Raw genomic sequence first — 18,531 nt, forward strand, 5'->3', positions numbered from 1 at the left:
GATCAAGGTCCAGATTGCGAATCAAGAGCCACCCAATAAAACAACATTTTGAGCTATTTTAAGCACAGTCCCTTGGCCCACCACCACAAAATACCCCAGAGGATTTTTTTAAAAAATTAAAAGATGTGGATGTGTGTATTTGTGTGTATATTTCTCTGCTTTGATACTTTCCCATCTTAATATAGCAGAGGAAGATGGGAACAGGCAAGGCTGACCCTAATGTAGATGGTGCTTAGTTTAAACAATAGCATTTTCTCTTTTCCTGTGCTAATAATGAAATACATCTTTCTATCATATTTATCACTTTTTTGCCTGGGTTCTCTCAGTTCTTCAGTGATGTAGTTGCAAATAAGATTCCACTTTGGTTAAGTGTCTGCTAGCAGTGAGGTATAGCAATGTGAAACAAAAAACCATTGCAGCACCAAACCCAAGCAAAAGGACTAGCATTTTTTTTTTTAAAAAAAAACCACTTCTAATTGTGATTGTCTCTCAAAGGCCCAGTAGCTGACTTATCATCTTGCTTTCTCTCTTCAGTTTGCATCTGATCTTGAGCAGATGCTGCCTCCACTGGAAAAGTCAGCCCAGCTGCCACCAGGCTTGTGTGGGTCAGAGACAACTGAAAGTGGTGGCATTACTATCAAGTCAGAGATCCTGAGCCCCTCCCTTCAGCCCAGTACTGCTGCAAGAACTCCTACTGGGATGAGCTGTATGTACCTCCAAGACTTTTAAATAATTCTTAATAGTGTTTCCTGTGGTTGATAAACTGTAATCCAGCATTGCATGTGCTTAAGATGTTTGGGTGTTGATTAAAAGTCAAGCTTCCTTCTAAATCCAATAATCATTTCTATTCCTTTATTAAAATCAAATTTGTTTTGATAATGTTTAAACTGAACCATTTGTTTTTCCATGGGATTTCGGAGTTGCATTTTCAAGACAATAAGGTTGATTCTTGAGGTATGGTGTGTTTGGGAAGTATCAGGTACTGACTAAAACTCATATTAAGATGCTGAAACAGCAGTAGTTCATTTAAAGTTGTATTTATAATAATGGAGAAGCAAACATTTATTTGGTCACATATATAATGTGGATAGTTTGATTAGAAAGATCAATGCACCTATGTAATCTTTGTTGTTCTTTTATGGGAACTGTTTTGCTGGAAGCGACATATTCCATCAATCAGTAATTCTTCATTCTCAACCCTGTTATAGAATTATCAGGAGAAAATGAATTGCTTGTTATGAATTGCTTGTATTCCACAGAAAAATCAGTTCATGCAACCAAACTGAGATGATATTTTAATTCAGGTCAATGTGTACTAAGCTGGCACAAGTCAAAGTGCTTATAGTTTTGCCAGCTGCTAAGTAGTCCATTAACTTCTCAGTGCCATGACACTGCTTAGCCCATATTTGACATTTTTAAGCTACCTCCTAAATTTTCAGCCAAAATTCTCTCAAAACTTTCTAAATAGTTTCTCTTCTTCAAGACCCCAGATGTGGAATATTAAATGTGAGTTCAATCTTTTAAGTCCTAAGGTTCAGAAATAAATATTTCCATTATGCATAATTGGTTTACAGAATTTCCAGTATGGGTTTCCTTCGTTTTATATGTACAGATTTTTGTATGGTTCTTATTTCTGTCAGACTCAAGGTAATTAGCAGCCAAATCATAAATATATAAATACTCAGAAAACTGCCAATTAATAAGATTTAAAAACCTTAACTAAATAATGGTGACCCTCATATCATTAACATCCAATTGCTCTGGGGAGAAGTAGATGATTAAATTAATGATCAGTTTTCAGAACTCTGACAATTTATTTGCGTTGTTAGGTCATCATGGCAGTTTGGAACTTCAGTGTTCAGAGACAGCTTATTAATATCATTAGCTGTGCAAGTAGTATTCCCGTATCTTCTTCATCACTGAAGTCTACAAGGTTCCTTTTTTATTTTTTAGACAGCTAGCATAGCAATCTATGGGTCTGCCCAGGACACTTCATCCTAGTGTTGAACTTAGCCTATGTTGGCTTTAGGATAAAAACCGGTGGCCTTCCAGTTATAAGGCAGATAAATTATTTAAAACCCATTTAATATAGCGGTAAAAGGAATTGGACTGGAAGCTGGGAGACTGTATTATAATCCTGTTGTAGGCATGGAAGCCAGCTGAGTGACTTTAGACCAATTATTCCATCTCAGCCATAGGAAGAAGGCAGTGGTAAACCACTTCTGAAAGTGTTGCCAAGAAAACTGCATTGACTTATCCATGTAGTCACCATAACTCATATCTGACCCAAAGGACTCAAATAAAATAAAATGACTTAATAAGTTTATGAAGCTCTTGGGCATGCGGTACATTACTAGGCTGTTTTGCTAGTTGGCCAGCTAGCTTTTAATAATTATCTGTGCTCTTTAAAACGAGGCACGAGGACAGCAAAAAAATAAATTTGGTAATGCTAAATTGCTTGATGACCTAGAAGTGATCCTTACTTTGCCATTAGCAACCAGGGAAATGTTGAAAGCCTGTATTGAGCAAAATCTTGGCTGGGTGATTTCTTTGTGTCCAATTTTACAGTGCCTTATAACTAAACCAGGAAAATATATAAAAAGCCTGTCACAAGAAGTAATTGTTTGCTGGATTTCATACTTATTGAGATACACTTATCGAAATAAGCACTGGGCTTATTGCTAGCTGTAGAAAGAAAAGGCAGGATGCTGCATTATGAGAAATAAGTTTTATGAACCATAGTGCTCAGGCACAAGGCATGTGTATGTCAAAGAGCAGTTTTTGCTTTCCCCTAAATGCAGAAACTACAAGGTGGTTTGAAAAAAGCTGTTCACCTCTTGGTTGTCTTAACTAATCGTTTCTGCTGTCATTTCTTTGAGTTTCATGATGCAAATATAATAATATGCAGCTCACTCAAGCCTGTTAACCTGTGCACTGAAGGCTTTACTCCATGGGAAGCTTTAGCAAACCCAACTTTTAAAAACTAATAAAAAAATCTACAATGGTTTTTATAATGGGATTCATTCCTTTTGAGAGATAAGTTGTTGTTTTTTTTGAAAGATAATTAAGATCAAGGGTGTCAAACTCGCGTCATCACAGCAGCAACACGTGACTTGTGGCTTTTTTCCCCTTCGCTAAACTGGACCTGGGCATGGCCAGCGTGTGACGCATCCGGCCCGCACACCGCGAGTTTGACAGCCCTGATTAAGACGATATCAGTCCCAGATAATTAATATTATAAGGTAGAATGCAATAAGTATTGTTGTTGTTATTAACTTTATTCTTGTTATTTGTAGGAAGCATGCAAACCTTTAGGTTAACAGTTATTTTTTACCTGACAGAATTACCCTATATCATTTATAAGTTTGCAAATGCTTTGTAAATAGAGAATTATCTGTTTAGTTTTTTGAATCCCAAGAACATAATTGCGAACATCGTTGTAGGATTGAAGGTTGAAACATTTTTCTGCAGTTAGAGAGCTAGATAAGAGAATCACTGAATTCAATTAAACCTCTGATAATTTTGCAACTTTTTTAAAATTAAATTTGGATTTACGTATTTTATACACTTTTTATAGAATGCAGTTGAAAGCTTTCTTAGCAATTGAGGGTAGATAACTTTTACTATTCAGGTTTTAACATGAACATTATCCAGTACTAATTTTTCACAATCTTTTTTCTGAAACAGCTAAGCAATATTTGAGAATGTAAAAAAGAATAGAAGCTGAGGGAAGAAATTCACATTTTTGCTGCTAGAATTTTCCTTCCAAGTAGGTTCAGCTTGTGGTTTAAATCTATCCCTGGGTTATAATGTTTGTCACATCGAACATTGAAAATATGGGGCTTGATTCCTTTGATTAAAGCAAAGGAATTTTTATTAATTGTTGAGTGGGAAAGAGAGCCCTCTGATGGTTTGTATAGGAATTCCAGACAGTAAGTACAGTACCAGAAGAGAGGTACAGATACAGATAATCAGAGTTGGAAGGGACTTTGTAGGTCATCTAGTCCAACCCCCCACCCAAGCGGGAGACCCTAGACCATTTCTGACAAATGGCAGTCCAATCTCTTCTTGAAAGTCTCAACTGATGGCGCTCCCACAACTTCCAAGGGCAAGCTGTTCGATTGGTTGATCGTTCTCACTGTCAGAAAGTTTCTCCTTGTTTCCAGGTTAAATCTCTCCTTGTTCAGTTTCCATCCATTATTCCTTGTCTGGCCTACAGGAGCTTTAGAAAATAGCTTGACCCCTTCCTCCCTGTGGCAGCCCCTCCAATATTGGAAGACCGCTATCATGTCTTCCTTGGTCATTTTCAGAAACTACGTGATTTTGCACTGTGGGTTTTAAAGCTTTTTTAATTAACATTTTTCTTTATGTGAAAAAAGATTCTAGGAAAGGTCAAGAGAAGGACAACGTTTGAGTCACATCATGTGTGGCTCTAATGCCAATTTATACAACCTTGACCTTCTCTATCTAATATCACTGCTGGTAGCATCTTTGGTTGACTGAAACAGGGAAGTTCTGTGCTGCTCTCTGAACTGAACTTTTCTGTTCTAGCTGTTAATGGTGGGCAGGGAATGCAAACCGGACGGTCCCCATTTGAATTCTGTGATCCAATGGAGCCAGTACAGCTACGGACAGCACCTTTCCCTGCCACAAATGGCAGCAGCCCTCATCATGGCTTGCCATCGGAACAGGGCAGGGGGGCAGTACCTGGCCCGAGTCCCTTTCAAGCAGATACTGGTATGTGCTTCTACTATGATGAATGTAAACCTCTATTTCTAAGGTCTATCCATATAAAAAAGAATTCCTTTTCCCAATAGCTCTTTCAGGGAGATCGACCTATAAAATAATGACTTAGACTGTCGTACAGTAAAACATGTGACCACGTGAGGCTTTTAACCCCTACATCATCATTATTATTATTATTATTATTATTATTATTATTATTATTATTATTAAATATTTGCTAAGCATGTATCCTAACTTTCCTCCAGGAGAAAAAGAGCATCCATAGCACTTTTTCCTTCCCTGGTGTAATTTGAGCTGAGAGATCGTTATTTGCCCAAAATTGCTCAACTTTCATGGCTGAGAATAGATTTGAACCAAGATTTCCCCAGTCTTTGTTCAGTACCTTAAACATTAGACCAGGGGTGTCAAACTTGATTTCATTCAGGGCCATATCAGAGTTGTGTTTGACCTCTGTGGGGGGCAGGGTGTGTATGGCCAGAGTGGGTATAGCCTGCTTGATGTCACTCATGTTGGGGGCACCTGTGGCAGCCCAAGTACTCTGTCATCGAAAATGGCCTCCTGAGCTCTGTTTCCTGATGCGGAGGCCATTTCAGCCAGAAACAGAGCTCAGGAGGCCGTTTTTGCTGTCATAGGCGTGCTGGTCCCTCACTTTTTCCAGGGTGGCTCCAAGGGCCAGATCTAAGCACCCCACAGGCCGAATCTGGCCTGCAGGCCTTGAGTTTGACACCCCTGCATTAGACCATATTTGTCCCTCTGTGTCCAAACGTAGGGCCTGGTGATGCTTTCTTGGGCTGATTATCTGAATGGCTAGGAGAAGGAATTTGTTTTGCATATTGAAGTTCAAATGTAATTATCACATGCTTAGCCGACTCAGAACCATTAGTTCTGCTCAGTAGTTCTTTCACCCAAAGTAAAAACACAAGAATGAAGAATAGCTATCTTAATAGTAGAAAAAAATGTCTTCACTACAGAATCTAAAAATGTCTTATCCTATCATCATCCAACTTCAACACCAAAAGATCTATATTGCAGCACTATAGAATATTTAGAAGGAAATTTTGAACATTCATCTTAAAGCTCCTCTTTTTGCTTATTGTATGTGAGATACTGTTATACCCTAGAGTCTGTCACACATTCCAGTTTCCCATTTTCAATTTATGCAGTTAAGGTCCTTCTATTGAGCTCCTGTAGGTTAAATACAATATTCATGGATCTGCCTCATGAGGAAAATTTATTAAGCATTTCAAGATGTACAGAAACATACAATTTCTGGCAAATCCCCTAAGAAATCCAAGATACTCACAAAAAAGCTTCCCAATGTTTCCACAGTCTTCAAATTCCCCAAATCCTATGAAACATTTGCAGTCTTAAGATCTTGTGCAAGAAATCAAGCTGACAAATGCTAAGCTATTTTTAATATGAATTTTAATTTGGAGGACTGAGGTCTAAGAAGAGGGATATTCTGGTGATTGTGGAATTATGTTATTGATCGGCTATACTGACCTCATGGCTTGATTTTATCCATAGTTTTGATATTATATTTCATATGTGTGCCTTTTTTCTAATGAGCAAATAAGATAACCCCTATTACACAGAATATTAGAGCAATATTTCATAGCTGAATGCCATGAAATATATGCAAATTTCAGTCTCCTGAAATAAAAAAGGGAGAGTGTATCTTGTTTATAGGCAGAGATCTCATTGGCAGAGTGAACATGGCCATCAGTGGTACAATTTGATTGTATTGGAATGAATGTTCTGGAAGTACTGTGATTTGATCGGTTGCCCTCTTGGGTTTGTTACTAGCTGTATTTCTAGTATGGATGGTCAGCCCCCTTGGCTTCCCCATCTGGAGCAATCCATTCCTCATCCATAATCTGCCATGCTATGATTGTTGCCAGCAATTTCTTTATTTTCCAGTTGCCAAGCAACCCTTAAGAATATTGCACTGCTGCTGCACAGCTAGTTCAAGAATGAAATAAACTCTTTCAAGTTGACTTTACTCTCTGTTTTGTGACTCTGTTCAGTCACAAAGCTTGCACTACAGACCATGCTGATCTGGTGCCCTTTTAATGTGCTGTACAATTTCTATCATCCAGGACAGGGTGGCAATTTAACTTCAGTGTATCTGGAGCATACTAGCCTGGGAAAAATGGAGATGTTATTTGAGCTTAAGGACTATGCTTCTTTATTGTCAAGCTACAGAAAATAGCCCTTAATGCTGCCATGGCCATGTTAGTCTGGAGTTTCACTGGTCTAGACAGCCATTGGAACTCTCAGGACCAACCAAAGGAACACACCTGGACTTCTCTCTGCTCCATATTTTCAATTTCTTACAGTGAGCATAGCTAAAAACACATGGGAATAAAAGTGTTTAATTAAATAATGTTCTGAATAGCCTCATTGTCCTCATCTTTAGACATGCATATTTTAAATATGCATATCTTTAGATATGCATATTTTAGATATGCATATCTTTAGATGCATATTTTGAAAGCCTTCAATTTAAAGTTTTGTTTTTTTAAAAAGTTGCTGCTTCCTACCTCATGTCCTAAAGCTGTTATTTTACTTCTTCAGCACCCATTTTCCTACTTGAAGATCCAGGAGATGTTTGGCAGAATTGCAAAAGTATTTATTTTCACAATTATAACATTAGATAGCCTTTCAAACTGTCATGGAAATATGATTTGGATTTTGGAAGCCCAGTGAAGCAGGGTGAACTGATTGAGGGTGCTATGGGTACATTATTAATCATCATGCACCTCTGGCTTTTGAGTTAAATTTATATTTTACTGACAAAGAAATAAAGGGAGACTAGTATAGATCTATTTCTAGCTATTTAGCTCTTGTCCGCTAGCCACTTCTGGGATTCAAACCAGGCTACTTACATATTAGGTAGACGTATTAACCTCTAAGCCACGGGCTCTCCTTGCTTTGTCAGCTATACCAGGAGAGAGATTAAGTGGTTTTTTTTTTTAATCAGGGCAACCTGGTCTACCCAAATATGGGATGGAGCATACTCTAGCTTTTGAGTACTACATCTGACAGCTTTTACCACTGTGAAAATGGATCCAATCTTCAGTTCAGTCCTTTCCTTATATTTTAGGGGAGGGATCCTTCTGATCCCAACTTTTGCTATCATTGTAACCTCTTAATGTGCCACCATTATCTCTACCAAGTATTTTCAGGTACAGTATCATATTATAACAAAGATACTTCAGAGCACCTTTGAATTTCATAAAGGGTGACTACCTTTGAGGATACCCATAGAGCACTATGGAGGGCCCCAATGGAGGATACCTCGAGAACTGATTGCCACCATGTTGCAAGGAATCCCAGGGAGCATCTTCTTTGCTGTGAGCCAGACCAAAGAGGGCCAAGAGTGTCTCATGGTTGTCATGCATTCTCCAACCCGTAGAACTACCATCTTCCCATTACAGAAACTATGAACTGCTACTGGGTAGTACTACTACTCAGGCAGATAATTGTTTGAATGTTGCTGAGAATAGTGGACTGCCTCCTTACTGGCCTGCTTCAAATAGTCTTATACAACAGAACGTTTGCACATCTTAATCCAGTTTTCCTTATCAACAAGCTCCAGCCTAGGTGCACTCACATCCCCTCCTTTTGTCCCATTTTATGACCTGATCAAACTAGTGTGCTCTTCTTGTGCCTCAAGTGACATATATTTTTTCTCTCTCAGGATTGCCTGAACTGGAATTGGGAGTCAGTGAACATCAATTTGGGCAGCCAGCCATGGGGGAGCAGATCCCATGGGCAGATAATCCCATGGCTTCCATCAACAGAGGACCTATGACTAAACCAGATGAGTAAGTATAGGGATGTTTTTCCTTGACCATTGGATATCCCAGACAATAATATGATAAATTTAAAAAGTCATCTAAAGGGGTGTCTCCCCCCATTTGCAGTATTGATATGGAGTTTCTCATCTGGAGAGCAACCCCAAATGCCTATGTTTGTGTTTGTACACACACAGAGAGAAACACACACAAACCTAGTGTATGGTGTTTGTTGTTGTTTTGGTCAAGAAACAGCAGGAACCATAAAGCTGCATTTATTTTTCACTTCTGTTCAGTGAAAAAGAAATGAAAGAGTATGGATTAAATATTGTGTTGTCACTAGGGAACACTCAGGCCTTATAGGGAAGGTGAGGCCCTATTTCACAGAAATGTGAAGTCTTGACATTCATCTCACTGTCCCTCAGGTTGAATACAACCAGAGACTCCCTCATCTTCCATTTAAAAAGATCATCTTGTGTAAATCAGCAACTTCTTTTAAGATCTTGTCTTTCATTCTTCATCAGGCATTCTTTTCTGGTCAAAGTCCAGCCAGGGAAAAGATTGTGCCTTAGACAATACGGTTCCTTTGTCAAGTCTGAAAAGATGATGTCTCAGGGTGCCCCCTCCTTTAGATATTTCTGATTGTTCCATCTACGGAAGTTAAGAATCTCAGAATTAAATTTCAAGTTCAGAAAATCTCAGCACCTTACTTTACTTGAATTTTGCATAGCTCCCTAACTGAAGCAAAAATATAATCACTGTTTTTTATTCCATGTCCTCATGAGATTGCCTTTGTCTTATCTTCAGCCTATAGTTGAGGCAGCTTAAAACTTGACTTGAGCTATTGAAGTTTTTAAAATTGTGTTTTCCTTCTTTTTGTGGCAATTTTTTTTGGCCATGATCTAGCATGTTTCATTGACCATGTGGTTGATACTGCAATCAAGGATTAGTTTCTCCCAACTTCTACAGATCACTTTAGGCCTGCAGGCATGCCCTCTCTCCTCAGTCCTTCAGGAACACCCTTTAGTAATTCATTTGGCAGCAGAAGAGACTAAACACCTGACCTCCGCAGGCACATCTGCCTTCTTAATAGCTGAAGACCATTTTCTGAAATAGTTGTCAGGTTTTATTAGATCTTATATGGACTCCTTACATAAAGAGGTTCAACGCTTATTTGAAGAAGTATTAAACCTATTTTTAAGCATCCTTTGGAAGGGAAGTACTCTTTGGGAAGAGAAATGAAGTGGCATGAATTCACTAATCACTTTTCTTACCTTGTCCCACACTGAAACACTAAGGCCAGCACCCTCACCAGCCTTATGAAACACTAAGGCCAGCACCCTCACCAGCCTTATTTTTGAGACAGCATCATAGTTTGTAGTGAGGTAATTTTTCTCTGAGCTCATGGTCTAAAGAGTACCTCTTTAATATAGTTGTAAGACTTCTCAATCAAAATGTAGCTGTTCAACTCTTTAATACTACGCCATCTAGTGACATAAAATTACCCACAGAATCCCTAAAAGACTGCTTCCATAAAATAATAATTAATTTGGGATGTGGCACTGGATAATGATGTTGTGCATTTTTGTCTAATTGCTACTGTCCATGCTCCACCCTCTTTCTTATTATCCCCTCTCTTCCAATAACCTTGAGTGAAGTCCTTGTATAAAATAAAACCCTGCAGAAACCACTCAACCATTTTTATAAGTCTAATGGGAAATTCTGTGGAAGCAAACATAACTCTTGGCAGAATGTTAGTTTAGGCAATAATCCTAGGGGAAGACAGACATCTCTCTTGCCACAACTCTTTGCCTCCAGCTGTCCTGTCTCATTTCCCTAAATACAAGCAACATGCTATTTTGGAATGGGTGAGGAGTTGCCGCCTGCCAGGAAGAACCCAAATGCATGAGCTCTGAGTGAGCGAGGATTCAGTTACAAGTTCTTGGCTTCATGCCCCGGTTTTCTATTGGACAAGTTGTCTTATAGCCAAAGTGGAACTTGAAGCATGAAGCTTTCCTCATCCTATTTGTCATTAATGAAATCTTCCTTCCTTCCTTCCTTTATTGCTCCTTATCACAAAAGAGATGATGAACAGGATCAGGGCAGTTTTCTGTCTTCTATAAAGATCTCCTGCAAGGTATCGTTCAGAGGATTTTAGGAATCTAACTGAAGAAGTGGAATTCTTTCTCTCTCTTTTTTTTTAGTGGTGGAGAGAGGAGGGGAGGTTGTATAACTGGGGGAGGGTGGGGAAAATTTGTTCCTCTTGTAACAAATCCAGTGTTTGATTTCTTTACCATTTATTTTCATTAGCCTTCTTCTGCTCTCCTTAATTTCTTACGTTAATTAGGTTTTGAGCCCTTTAGAATACGAATGGAAGATTGAAATGCCTGTTTTGTTTTGTTCTGAGCCAATAAGAAAGAGTGCTCTATAAAATATAAATGAATAGTTAGCTTGAATAGCTCAGTAGCCCCAGGATAAGGGAAACTTCATTATACAGTTGGACATTCTCCACTATGTGTGTCTTGGCTTTGTTGTTCCAATAGTCTGCAATTGTTTGCTCTTTGAGACTGTTTCTGGCAATGACATATTGAAGTCTTTGTTGTGTGAGTTCTCCTGCAAAGACTGTGGAATAGACTGCTGAACTAAAATCTCTTCCACCTACCCAACACTTTTGGATACAGCACACACTTTTTAAATTTTTTTAAATACTGCATATATAAGTTTCACATACAACTAAGATTCTGGAACTGCTGGTTGACATAATCTAATTTTTGATAAACCTGCAGTTTTATTTTTGCGATGAGTCTTTTCTGATCTTCTAGGACCTAGGTCAATAGGAATATTCAGACGGATGCAATGCTGTGAAGATGACTGAATGGAAATTTTGTGTCTTCTTGTATTAAAACTCTAAATAAATATCCATTAACATGAAAATACAGCTTTCCTGAATTACAGCAAAGTTCCACTTAATCCAGTATTGAAAGTTCAGCCAGAGGCTTACAGGAATCCCACAAGCAAGACACTAACTTCTAACACTAACACTAATTCATTGTTTGCTTCTCCCACAACTTGTATTTGAAAATTTAAAAACCATTGTTAATAGATATTCCAGTGGAATTAGTTGTTGCATGAATAGTCTACCTCTCCTGAGGGAGTTCAAATACATAGAAGCATCCTTGTTTTATCCTCACAAGAACTCTGTAAAGAAAATAAGGCTTAGAGATAGTGATTGGCCCAAATCACCCAAGTGATTTGGCAATCACATGGGGATTTGGCAATCACATGGGAATTTGAATCCAGGTCTCCCCAATTCCAATCCATCTCTCTATCCAGTGGCTGTGTCATTAAAACTTTCACCCACAAATGTGAGATCCCTTTTTAAACGCTGTTTTAACAAAAATCCAAATCAATTTGTCAATTGCTTAGTTTAGAGAGTGCTATAAAGCCACTTTCTGGTTTAATGCACGCCCCAACAAGGCTCCCAGTTTCATCAAAAGATGTCTTTTAGGTGCCAACCCTCCTTATCCGCTGATTGACAGCATTTGCTTCAGCTCTCATGTCTAACTTACAGGATACTAGCACTCCATTCACAACCACAATGGCCTGTCAAGGACTTTGCTTATTTCTCTGTTGTAACTGATATCCTGAATATAATGTTTCCACAAAATGTACACCTGTTTTGCCCATTAGTAGAAATTAGCTTTGTTACACAGATTCTAACAAAATGATTTGTCTGAACATTTATAATATACAATTCAAAATGCTGGTTCATTTCTTAGAGCAGGAACATTTCTGCAATGCTTACGTAAGATTTTGCGATCCATAATTCTTGCTGACTGAATCAAAGTGATTTCTGCAACTGAGAAAGTTGTTCATAAGTTGATTGGTGCTCTTCAGAGTTGACTTGCAAGGCATACATTTTGTTCTGGGGCACTTAGGATTTATATTGGAGATATGGAAGCTTTGCCAGCTCTAGCATATTCATCATTTTGTCTAGAGTCAAACTACACTCACTCAGCAGTCTCTCTTTAATTCAGCTGAACACACACCACATACAACCTCGTTCTTTTATGAGCAATTCGTAAGGTCTCCAAAGTTACACGTTTGGGATAATATCATCACACCTAATCTGCTGCTCCTGAATCTTAGTAAAAATACATATATCTCTCAAACGTAGCATTCTTTGTAGGAACAAAATAGTCAGCATACTTACCTTTTTGCTAAATCAAAATGTATTTCATTAAATTATGTCTGTCTATCTCTTGAGCCTCTATGTAACAAAATGCAAAACAAAGTGCACTGTAACCTCTCTTCTTTTCGCCCATGTCTAAGGTACAAATGAAATGTCTGAAGCCATTTTCCCCAATTTTCTGCAGCATGCCCAGTCATCACAAGGAAGTTGGAGTTTGGAAGAGAACCATGATACCATGTAATATTTGCTGGAGAAGGCACAGTTGCTATTCTCATTCATGGTATAAAGATGAGATGATGCTAGTTTCAACAAATCCATTTATTCTCAGGAACAGCTAGATAGACATTGCAGCCAAGTCACACAAATTATCTACAAGCAAAGTAAAACTTACCAGACAAAGCAATATTGATCAATTGATAATGTGCCATCAAGTCACTTTCAATTCCTTGCGACTAGATAGATAGACATTCTCCATGACAATCTATCCCTAGTGTGTTTTTTCCAGTCTCCCAACAGTCCATTCATTGCCACTTGCTGATGGTCATCTTCTTTCCTTCCATCTTTCCCAGTATTAAAGCCTTTTGCAAAGAGTTGGGTCTTTGCATAATATGCCCAAAGTAGGATAATTTAAACCTGGCCATTTGGGCCTTGAATGAGAACTCTAGGTTGCTTTGTTTGATGATCCATTTGATGGTTTTCTTGGCTATCCATTATAGTCATATGAGACTTTCCAAGACCAATGTTCAAAATCATTAATACTCTTTCTGTTCTGCTTCTTCAACCAACTTTCATTTCCATAGAATGTCAGAGAGAATTCTATGGCTTGCATGATTCTGATCTTTGCACATATAGAAACAGTGTAATATTTAAATATCTTTTCCAGCGTCTTCATGGCCATATTTCTTAACTGCTTGTTCCTTTACTGCTTAATGGTTGATTGTAAAAAGCAGAAGTTATCCACCACTTAAATATCTTCATTGCCAATTCTAAGGTTGATTGTTCTACCTGTTGTGATTAGTTTAGAATTCTTTATATTAATTTTAGTCCCATTTTTCATGTGCCCTTTGACTTTTAAGTACTAGGACTTGCAGATCCTTTGCGTTTTCATTTGTCAGGGTAATATTATCACACAGTGCAGGTAATGGATACTTTTTCTTTCATTTTTAAAACCAGGCTCATCACCACCCAAACAAGGCTGCAATACTAACTACAAGTAAAATACAATTATCCAACTGTATCATAAGCCTTTATTGAATCAGCCCTACGTACAGAAGAGGAATATCAGAAGGGTCACATTTACAACAATGAATACAGTCTGACTAATAAAATGTGTTTTAGAATGGGATATTCCAGTGCAGAAAACCATGCCAACATTGCAACATCTCTGTATATGTGTTTATGGGATAGGAGGGGGCACTCTAAAGGCACCCTTATATTTCGTGTGGGAACCTGCTAAATTTGGTCATTGGTGGCAACAGAATGCCTGATTAAGTAATGATCACTTTTATGTTTTTTGGAAGTCATGCACTAAGTTTATATCATGCAGTACTAATAGACTAAAGAGGCAAATGGGTTTTGGCAATGTGCAGTGCTTCTCATGTCATAAGTCAAATATCCAAAGGAATTTGAGAGCTTTCATCGTTGTTCATATTGACATTCCTACAGCCAGTGCATCACTTCTCAGCTGGATGAGCTCTTATGCCCTCCCACCACCCCAGAAGGAAGAAATGATGAAAAAGCCCTTTTGGAACAACTGGTGTCCTTCCTGAGTGGCAAAGATGAAAATGAGTTGGCAGAACTGGATCGAGCTCTTGGCATTGACAAACTGGTCCAGGTAATGAGCAGCTCAATCTACCTATATATTTTAAAGCCTCATCTTATATGTCAAATAAGAGGGTTTTCTAAAATTGGGAGTTTTTGAAGGGCAGGAATGGAGAATTGTTCTAGAAAAAGTGCAATGATAAATGTGAGCACACACTAAAAAAATGAATACCTCTGCAATATATCTTATGTTGAAAAACATTTCCTACCAAAAGCCCCTTTAAGATTTTTTTTTTTTACCTATCCTTTCTTATTATTTATTTTAAATACTTACTTTTAACCGCATTAAAAAAAAAAACTAATGTTATCCACAGTACAAAAAAATTCCGGAAACAAATTTCTTGTTTGTCTAATCACACTTGGCCAATAAACTATTTCTATTTCTATTATTTCTATTCTATTCTACATGACATTTTTTCTTCTTGAATTATGCCCTTCCGGGAAGAATAAGGCATGAAAGTTTATTTCTTTACATCCCAACTTCCAACTGATTTGGCTTTTAAAAAATCTATGACAATAGAAACTATAACCTCTGTCAGACATGATCCCAAACCCTGTATAATTGGCAGTGATTATGAATAAATATGTGTTGGGGAGGTTGAGTTCACAGTCAACAAAATAAATTAATACAAGATTGAATAAAGACATGCGAAAGCCAAGCTCACAGCTTCCTAACTCACCTATTGGTTATTCTACTGCTTTGTTCTTGTTGGTATTTAGTCACTAAATCACGTCCAACTCTTTGTGAGCCCATGGACCTTAGAACAACAGGCTCCTCTGTTTTCCACTGTCTCCTGTAGTTTGCCTAAACTCATGTTCAGTGTGTTGATCTAACCATCTCATCCTCTGCCATCTCCTTCTTCATTTGCCTTCAATCTTTTCCAACATCAGAGTTTTTTCCAATGAATTCTATACTGGATAAAATGTAAGAAATTGTATTTTAAAAAATATGTAACTTCAGTGTCCTCTAAACATGGAGCAACCTGTAGGGTGTTTTGGCTCTGCTTAAAGGGATTTGCCTTCTTTCCCTGTTTTGTTTGTGGTAGAGAAGAAGGGTTATAAACTATTTCACATATCTAAAATGTTTGGTTGGCTATTAGGGTGATTTTTTTAAAATCCATGCAGTTATGGGTTTTTTTTCCTTTTTGGATTATTTTCTCTTCCCTTTTTAACTATGTAAGCTACCCAGAGTAATTTTGGAGTTGGAGAGCCTTCTACATTAAATACTTACAAACATACATATAAAGCTTACCATGTTGTATTCTTGAATTTGCTTTTATACAAAGCTAATGTCCAAGCAATGTATTTGGAATTCTGCTGAAACTCAAAAATTTCACCTCATTTCTTAAACAGGGAGGTGGCCTAGAAGCACTGACAGAGAGGTTCCAGCCACAACAAATAACACCACCACCAACTCTTGTGATGGATCAGAAACCCAGCATGTACCCTCAGCCTTATCCTTCGGCTTCCCCCACTGCCAACCTTCCTGGGCCTTTCTCTGGCATCGTGAGGCAGAAACAGTCCTTTGGACCTATGTCAGTCCAGGTCCCATCACCTCGTGGGGCTTTCCCTGCTGTAGGGATGCAGCCACGACAGGCGCTCAATAGGCCTCCAACAGCTCCAAATCAGTTGCGGCTGCAGTTACAACAACGTCTACAAGGGCAACAGCAGGTGAGTCCAGTCTCAGCTTGTCTGGTCATTGCCCATTGTGCGCTGGCCAAGCAGAAGTAATTGCCTATCTCTTGATAGCCCTTCCTCTCCTTTTCCATTGGTCAAACAATACATTCATTTACTAATAATCTTATGGCTGTTCAGGAAATGTTTGAGCAGCTATTCGGGCAAGTTTCTTACATCCAGCAACCTCTTATTTGTCCTGGCATAGACCTGTTCCTAATTATTTTTAGGAACAATTTTCCTTTCAGTCTTTGCCTTTCTTTTAGCATGTAAGCAACTAACTAACTCTTCTAGCATTTGTTCCTATATCTGGCATCTTTAAATCTGATCTCTCCATTTTTTTTAAAAAAATGTAATTTTTTCATTGGATAAATTTTTAACAAAACAAAACAGTACCAATATTAGAAAAGAAATAAAATATGGAAGAATAGTGAATAAGCATGAAAGAAAACAGAAAAATAAACAATTATAAAGAAGCGGCTTCCAATCTTTTTGACAGCAGTTTAAAATGCATTTATATTTTACCCTCCCCCTCTAAGGTGACATTTTTTTCTTTCTTTCCATAAATTACCCTTTCTAAAGACCTGGTATCTTTAGATACAATGCCTACCAGAAGGGATTCCTCTTTCTTCTTCTCTTGGCAATCCTTCTTCTCACCACTGTAGCTGCTCCGAAAATCAGAAAATAAACTCTGTGGCTGTTAAACGTTGCTGCCCTACAACTCCCAAATATCTAAGTTAGTGTGGGCAATAGAATGAGATGCTGGGTGCTTTGGATCAATAACAGCCAAAAAGCTGTAGGTCTCTCAGTCTCGACCTATGCAAACAGTCAGCTGACCTTGATTTATGTTGCAAGTTTTGTTGACTAAAGCAATGGGTGAAGTATACAGTGCTGTTTGCAGAGAGACCGAATCCCCTTTGTTTCTTTGTCTCTAGATGATACACCAAAATCGTCAGGCTATTCTAAACCAGTTTGCAGGGAATCCTCCAGGTGGTATCGGCATAAGGGCAGGCATGCAGCAGCAGATGACACCTCAGGTAAATGCTAGGACCCTTTTATCCAGGTTGTGTCTCTCATAAAACCACGATATGTATTTTCTATGAATTTACCTAATACTGCCATCCACAATAAAAATGTTTACGTTAATCTATGGAAGAAAGTGATACTGTTCTATCTATGCACTCTGTAAGGAAGCATTTCATTTTGCCTCTTGTGAATCTCCAGTTATATTGAATGACCTAGAATTATAACAGAGGCGGCGGGTGGGGGGGGGACTTCTACCTTCAACATCATTATTATATCATTTAAGTCAGTGATCCCCAACTTTTTTGGTGCCAGGGACTGGTTTTGTAAAAGACAATTTTTCCACAGACTAGAGGAGGGAGGAGCATGCATTCACACTTTTGCTTGCCCGCTGCTCACCTCCAACTGTGTGGCCCAGTTCCTAACAGGCCATGGACCAGTGCCTGTCTGCCTCCAGGGGTTGGGGACCCCTAATTTAAGATACTTCTTTTACTAGTTAAGGGCCCCAATACCTCATAAGGAAGTTTTCTAGATTCTTGATTATTTGGCTTATTTTCTTCCACCTCTGATATTCTTTTTTAAAATATGGTGACCAGAATAATACATGTTAGTCCAAATGTGGTTGTATTGTTTATTTTTTAAAAAAAGTGGGGAGGGGGCTGTCACCATCATTCTAATTTCAGAGGGACATCTGTGTGGCTGCTCCTGAAAAGCGCAATCCTAGCCCAGTGTCCTGGTTAGCAAAGTTTAGGACAAAGTTCTGCAACCTGATAGTCCCCTCCTATCCCCTTGTGTTGGGTTATCCCCTTGTCCCAGTTAGTATAGCTGTTGTGGACATAGATAAGAGAGCACCAGGATAGATCAGAAACTTGGAGAGATTTTCAGAGCAGGTTGTTTGGAGGAGAGACCAGCTTGAGAGCAATAAACTATTGGATTATAAAAGAATAAGGAAGAAGTGAGCATAGCGACAGAAACCAACAGCAGGCATTCTTCTAGACAAGCAGAAGTAGGAACAGCTGATGCTTCTCCACTCCCTCTTTTTTTCAAGCTAACAACTGCACTAAAAATCAGAAAGCTGGAATATTTGCTTGCAATTCTTTAGATTATAGCTGGAAAAAGAGAGGCCCCTCCTGGGGTCAGGGGTGTCAAATGATAAACCAACATTGTTCATATTCTTTCGTCTTTACCGGAGGAGCTAAGTTCCTTCTCCTTCAGTAATGAGAGAAGTTGATTAATGACTTGGGTCTCCCATTCTTGCTATATTTCCAGATATTA

At 38.4% G+C, this 18,531-nt stretch overlaps 1 protein-coding gene across 8 annotated transcripts in view; it reads left to right on the forward strand.

Moving 5' to 3' along the window:
- Window positions 1-18,531, forward strand: part of NCOA1 (nuclear receptor coactivator 1) — a 304,667-nt gene that overhangs the window by 273,852 nt on the left and 12,284 nt on the right. For all 8 annotated transcript variants that reach the window (XM_087960167.1, XM_026671522.2, XM_087960171.1 and 5 more), the window contains 6 exons: window positions 535-706; window positions 4,552-4,737; window positions 8,450-8,576; window positions 14,404-14,572; window positions 15,913-16,230; window positions 17,169-17,270. In XM_087960167.1, coding sequence (XP_087816293.1) covers window positions 535-706; window positions 4,552-4,737; window positions 8,450-8,576; window positions 14,404-14,572; window positions 15,913-16,230; window positions 17,169-17,270 — 1,074 coding nt within the window. The remainder of the gene's footprint in view (window positions 1-534; window positions 707-4,551; window positions 4,738-8,449; window positions 8,577-14,403; window positions 14,573-15,912; window positions 16,231-17,168; window positions 17,271-18,531) is intronic.

This window comes from Notechis scutatus, chromosome 1 (genome assembly GCF_049901735.1).
Source record: "Notechis scutatus isolate UNSWTSFEM ecotype Mainland chromosome 1, rNotScu1.2, whole genome shotgun sequence".
Classification (NCBI taxonomy): Eukaryota; Metazoa; Chordata; class Lepidosauria; order Squamata; family Elapidae; genus Notechis; species Notechis scutatus.